This window comes from Serinus canaria, chromosome 3 (genome assembly GCF_022539315.1).
Source record: "Serinus canaria isolate serCan28SL12 chromosome 3, serCan2020, whole genome shotgun sequence".
Classification (NCBI taxonomy): Eukaryota; Metazoa; Chordata; class Aves; order Passeriformes; family Fringillidae; genus Serinus; species Serinus canaria.
Window position 1 is genome coordinate 36,877,550 of NC_066316.1, and position 6,195 is coordinate 36,883,744.

At 44.7% G+C, this 6,195-nt stretch overlaps 1 protein-coding gene across 1 annotated transcript; it reads right to left on the bottom strand.

Annotated features, from left to right (window-relative positions):
• Positions 1–2,536: 2,536 nt before the first annotated feature.
• Positions 2,537–5,868, bottom strand: LOC103821851 (cytochrome c oxidase assembly protein COX20, mitochondrial). Its single transcript, XM_030236434.2, has 4 exons — positions 5,636–5,868; positions 4,018–4,132; positions 3,787–3,850; positions 2,537–3,333 (listed from the first exon to the last, which is right to left on the bottom strand). Exons 1-4 carry the CDS (start codon positions 5,666–5,668, stop codon positions 3,192–3,194), a joined length of 354 nt encoding a protein of 117 aa, XP_030092294.1. The 5' UTR covers positions 5,669–5,868; the 3' UTR covers positions 2,537–3,191.
• Between the last annotated feature and the right edge of the window lie 327 nt (positions 5,869–6,195).

Consider the following 6,195-nt stretch of genomic DNA (forward strand, 5'->3'; position numbering starts at 1 on the left):
AAGGACATTTGCACCTGTGAGAGGCACCAAAGGCACCTGATCACACAGCAGCTCTGGGAATGTGGCTGGCAATTAACCTTAGATCTCCAGGTGCCTCCCACAGCCACTACCCTTCCCGAAGGACACACCTTGCACAAGTGGCCTCTGGCCGCTGCCAGAGTCCCAAGTGTCCCAAGTTCCTCCTGCTGGAGGAGGCTGCAAATGCCTTTTCCCAGAGTATCGCTACTGCGGGGAACAGGAAGAGAAAGGTGTGGAGGAGCAGTGGGGCCATAAACCCATCTCCCTATTTTGCTGGTGGTTTAGGTTGCCTGAAGGAAGGATTTCCCTAACTTCAGGGATAAAAACTGCTTGTCAGCCACTGCTCAGTGACCAAGTAATGTAACTGTCGGTGAAATAAACAGGGTTTTTACAACTTACAGTTTCAAGTTGCTATACTTTATTCTCTCCCTTTTTATGGTTTATTCTGAGGGGGCTAAAAACCAAATCTCTTAAATTTTTTTTTCTTTTGCATCCTAATAACTGTCTGGTAAGTTTTAATTTAGGCAAAGCAAAGCAAACACTATCATATGTGTCATTAGCTGCAATTCTTTTATATTTCAAGTCTGGTAATAAAATGCAGAGGTGTGCTACACATTTCCACCAATGACTTAAGATATATGAAATAACCAGCAACAGATAAATAGGGATACAACTCACTAATTTAAGAAAATAGTTATGTCATTGGTTTCAAATGTCAGAATTACTAAACAGAAAATTTTGTTTTCTTGTCAATGTATCCTAATTTATGACAGCCAACAGCTTTGGGATTTTTTTGTTTCTTCCCCTCTCTCACTCTTTAATTGGGCTAACCCATCAGTCACTTTCAATTCACTCTCCATAGCTGGCACGGAAGCAGCTGGAGCCAGCACTTCGAGGAATTATGCCAGACTTTTTCCCCTGCATGTTTGACCATGAGCATTCTTCCCTCTGCTATTGCAGACCCCCCTTTCACACCAACGGAGTCCTGCTCACTGCTTCCTTGTCTTATATTCCTGCCCAGCCCTATGCGGCAAAGGCCTCAACTTTCAGTTAATTCCATCTCAAGTCTTAGTAAACACTGAAGCTCCAATGTTTGCCTGCACATTGCATCTTCCCCAGTTTTTCTGTGAACATCTGGCATGCTCATTTTACACTCTGGACAGTGAAGCAAAAGTATTAGATGAGTTATCTATGCAATGCAGATACATCTAGTATTTCACAGTTACTGCTAAAACTGCGTTTAAGCTTCTCTTGGGCTAATATCTAAATACAGTATCTTATACTGACACCAATGAACACCAGAGAGGATTTAATGCTGCAATTTTCCCCAGATTTTTTTTACTTACACAGTATCATTATGCTGCTTCTACTTCTCAACAGTCACAGTATTTGTGTGTTTTTGAAGGATGCCATTATGCACACGCTAACTTCTTTCCCATCAGCACAAAACACCCTTCACTTCTCTCTCTACAACTGCTCTTTGCCAAGGAGTAAATTTTCATCCCTGTGCTTTTGTTGCCTAACCCCCCCAGCTGACCTATGACCTCGCAGCCAAAAGACCCCCTGCTTAGGTTGCACTTTCTTTTCTTAGGCCAGATAGCAAAGAACTCAACCATGTATTAAAACAGGAGCTTGTTAAGACCAGCTTCATGGCTCGCTAAGTTTCCCACTGCTGCTCCAAGGGCTTTCCGAAGCAACAGCTTCCACCCCAAGGAGAAGAAGCCTCCCACGTCCCCTTAGCCCCCTAGCCAGCACACAACCAGGGGAAACATTTTTCTCTTCTGAATTACTACCAATTAACTTCTTAGTTTGGAATTTGCAGTGAGGACAGTAAGTGTTTCATGTTTGCATTAATTCTTCTGAAGACTTTTTATATAAAATATTGAAGTCAATGTCCTCAATAAAATTTATCTTTGTTTCCGTCAGAACAAACATGAGGAACAGAGGGGCAAAAAGGAATTAGAGTATATAGGTTTGTTTTCTTCTTATAAGAAGCTAATCCACAAAGGGTAAAAGTTTAATTTTCTCAGTGTATATAGCATGTGTGTTTAGTGCTCTCAAGTATATTACCAAATAAATAAGTGGAGCAATGCTGCTGTTTACATCTGGATTTTCAAACCTCCCTGCACCAATGTGAGTTAGCAACAGATCACAATCTCTCTGAGACTAAGTACAGGGCGGGGGAAAAGGACTGTTTTTGCTTGGTCACATGCCTTTAGACTAGAAAGTGCTTACAGCATAATAACCATAAATCATTATATGAAAAAATAAAAACATTGTGTCACTGTGCAGGCAGGAGCAAGAGAGTGACGTCATCACTCATCTTTTGACCAATATGCTATTAGACCTAACACTGTATTTCCAAATAAGATGGTTTCCTTGACATTATGCACCGGTATTTCTTTTAACTGAAAAATCACTGTAGAACATGCCTTTAAAGAAAAACATGAAAGAAAAAACAAGCATTGCTACTTACAAATAATGTAGATTATGATTCCACAAATAGTAGAGAAGTGTCTTAAGTCGCAAGATTTTTAATGAGGTAAAAAATTATTTAATTACATCGTTTAGACTGCTCTGAAGTGTGACTTGATTCATAGTTTCCAACAGAACAAAGATGGAAATTCTTCAGCTTCACAATGTAAGTTATCTGGTTATCCTGCAGCTGAAATCCTACAAAGGCTGCTGCCTATCACCCACTTTGCACAAGCAAAGCCTTCTCCTACTGTTCAAATATTCCTGTTTCACAAACAGCACTGTTAATAATAGCACTGAAGGACACATTTACTCAACAGGTGATGGAAATATTTTCCTGAATTTAAATGAGATGTAATTACAACTTTGCTAAAACAAACCACACTCTGTTTATAATGGAAGTTAAAGCAGTCCCAAATCACTGTCATTAATCCTCCAAGACCCTGAAAAGAACACGCCAGCTCCCAGATGTTTAACAGGACGTCATTCCAAATGTGTGCAGTCACATACATACATACATGAAACAAAGCAAGGCTTGTACCGACTTAACAGATTCACTATGAATTTCCTGCTCAGATTTGCTAGGCAAACCATGATTTACCAGTTTTAGACAGCTCACAGGCTTGCAGTGTAGACTGACTTTTTTTTGGACCACCTTCTCCCAAAGATGTATGAAACCACAACTCTTCCGGAGCAGCCTATGAATCACTTCTTTCACTGCTGGTTTGTTTCTTTTCTGGATCAAGATAACTGCCTTCAAATAAAATTCTGTTTTTCATTCCTTCTTTAAGCATTCTTTGCCGGATCCTTTGCTGGGCCAAGTTGTACCTGCAGTAAAACCTAGAGGGGATGAAAATGAAACACAATTCCCTGCTTTATATGAGTGGCAGGATCAAACCAGTGTCAGTCAGGCAGCTGAAAAGTTGCAACCACATTGCTAGTAAAATTAAGCATGCTGCCTTTGGAATTAGGACACAAGGATGGGGTATGAAAAAGAAAAAAGAATTAGCAAAAATGGAAATAAATGGGGGAGTTGATAACTTAAAATTCAAGAAACAACAGGAAGAATTTTAAAAATATATATAAACATAAACATTCAAACACAGTGAAATGTCTTCCTTTAAAGAAGATAACTATTTTGGGGAGAAGGAAGAGGACGCTTTGCTAGGCAGGTTTTTTAATGTGGTTTCAAAACCAACATGAAACACTGTTTCTGAAAACTGAAACACAGGGATCATGTTGTACAATTCAGCCAACATAGGCCTGTCAAAATTGAAGAAGAATTTTACATACCAGTATCCTAACATTGTGCAAATATAGCTACCAACTGCAACATCACAAGATCTTTTAACTCTACCTGAAAGAAAAACAAAAAATCCTCTGAAAAGTCAGAGAAAACAACTTGTATGACTTCCCATTATTAATAACACCTAACAACAAATGGAAGTTTTTTTCCTTGCAAATAAATATATATTCTTGCAAATAAATACATATATATAAAACCCAAAAGGAGTAAGTACTTACTAGTTGCTAAAAAATGTCCAAGACCCATAACTAAAGCCCCCAAGGAGCCATAGAGCACTGATTCTCGTGCACATGGGATATTTTTAACATCAAGAAATCCCAGGAGTTTAAAGGACTGTAAGACAAAACAAAAAGAAAAACCCATCAATTTAAAAAATCACTTCTGTAGAAGTCTATGATGCAAACTCAACTGTAAAACTGACTTATCATAATAGCCAAGCATAACTAGTTGAGAACTTACTGCGCCCAGGTTTATAGATGACCAAAAGTGAACAGGTACAGATATATCAGGGATGTTTTTGGAAGAGTTAACTATTAATTTATATCATATAGTTTTGCACAAAAGTGTTGATCCATCCTTTCCAGTGAATATTACAAATGAACTGCTTAATTTCTTACCTTTAAATTCCCCAAAAAAAGAAGAGAGAAGACCCTTAAGAATCCAGGATTTTTGTTACATTGCAACAAAGAAGGAAGGTTACAATCAAGTATGCAGTTAGTCACGCCATGTCATTTTAGTACCTGAAGCAAGCAAATGTGCTTGAAAAACGTTAAGTTACTGGAGAATTGAGCATGTAGTAGAGAACCTAATACTGAATACAAATGTTTATAAACCTAACTAATTAATGACCTTGCCCTATGTCCAGGCAGGGGCTGGGCACACGGGTCAGGGTCAAGGCAGCTGACCCTCAGTAACCCCTGCACATTTTTCTGCTGTCCGTCCTTTGGTCAGGGAAGGTGAGAGAATATGGTTCAGTCTGTTGTGCTTAACTCATTAGAGCTTGAAGAATCATGTGCGCAACTGTACCAAAATTCATCAAAGGTGATGGTTTTATTTTGTTGTGAAGGTATTCCACTTGGTCAAAGTAGATTTTGAAGACGGACTACTACAGGGCTCAACTGCTTGTGGAAGGGTGACAACTCCGTGAGAGAAGTCATTGTGTAACGGTGGTAATGGGGATGGTGAGCATGGAAATCCCCAGCTTTAGTTTTATCCATGTTCCCTAGGGAGAGCCATCAGCTGTCCCTGTGTACAAGCGAGACAGAAAGGATGTAGTCTATGTTGGTCGAACCTCCCGATCAGTAATTTCAAGCGCTCTTATATGGAAGAAGCCACTTGATATGTTGCTGTTGTTGGCTAAGAAGGCATCCCTGCTACATCCACGCAGCGTGATGCATCCTTTTAAAATAGCGTCTCACCTGTTGCCAGGCTGGGCATCATTTGTTATGTCTCTGACCACTGCCGACCACCGGCCTCACGAACCCTCCAACCTCACCGCGGTGCTTCGCCCACCAAGAGCAAGTCCCGCGGAGGGACCCGGGGGAACACAGCCCAAACCCCGCCCGCCCCCCTGGCCCGGCAGAGCCCCAGTTCTGCCGTGGGTTTCCGTGTATTGTTCCCTAGCTATTTCCTCGGGCGGTGGAACGGCGGGCGGAGCCGTGGGGGCATGGTCACTGCTGCTCTGCAATGACCTCCAGTGTCCCCAGCGCGGGGCTGCCGCGGGCAGCCGTGTGCCGTGCAGCTCCTCCTCATCCTCCTCCTCCTCCTCCTCCTCATGATCATCCTCAATCTCCTCCTGGCCCCTCGCCGCCCGTCCCCCCTCCCGCCCTCCATTACCTTCCCCGGCTCAGAGTCGCCCTCGCCCGCCATGCCGCGGCAGCGCCTTCCCTCCCGCACCAGCGAGCCGGGGCTGCGCCCGCGTACAGAGCGGCGCCGAGGGGAGGCCGCTCCGCCCGCCTCGTCTCTATGGCGCCCGCGGAAGGGGCGGGGGCGGGCGAGCCGGCGCCATTTTAGGTCCCGGCGCCGAGCGAGATTCCAGCGCGAGTCCTTTGTTCGGCGAAATGGGTCACGGCGCGGGGGGCGCGCGCGCGGGCACGCGGCCGGGGGGGCGGGGCGCCGGCGCTCGCCCCTCCCCGCCCCCGCCTGGCCTCGCGCCGCCCGCCCCCTCCCCGCCGCGGGCGCGCGCCCGGGCTGGGCGGGGCTGAGGGCGGCGCCGGGAATCCGCACGGCCCCGGGAATCCGCGCGGATCCCGGCGGGAGCACGCGGCCCCGCCACTCTCCGGCATACCGGGCCCCATAGGCCCTGCCGCCATTGTGCTGAGCCCGGCTGTTCAAAGCTAAAAGAGACACGACGGGGCTGGGAGGTGCAAACGCGCTCAGTGGGTAGCACCTAATGG

Excerpts from the sequence above, each read along its gene's own strand:
- LOC103821851 (XM_030236434.2), bottom strand. The coding sequence starts at position 5,668 with ATGGCGGGCGAGGGCGACTCTGAGCCGGGGAAG. Across the intron at positions 4,133-5,635 it reads GCGACTCTGAGCCGGGGAAG|TCCTTTAAACTCCTGGGATT; the intron begins GTAATGGAGGGC and ends TTTGTCTTACAG. Across the intron at positions 3,334-3,786 it reads TGCACAATGTTAGGATACTG|GTTTTACTGCAGGTACAACT; the intron begins GTATGTAAAATT and ends CATCCCCTCTAG.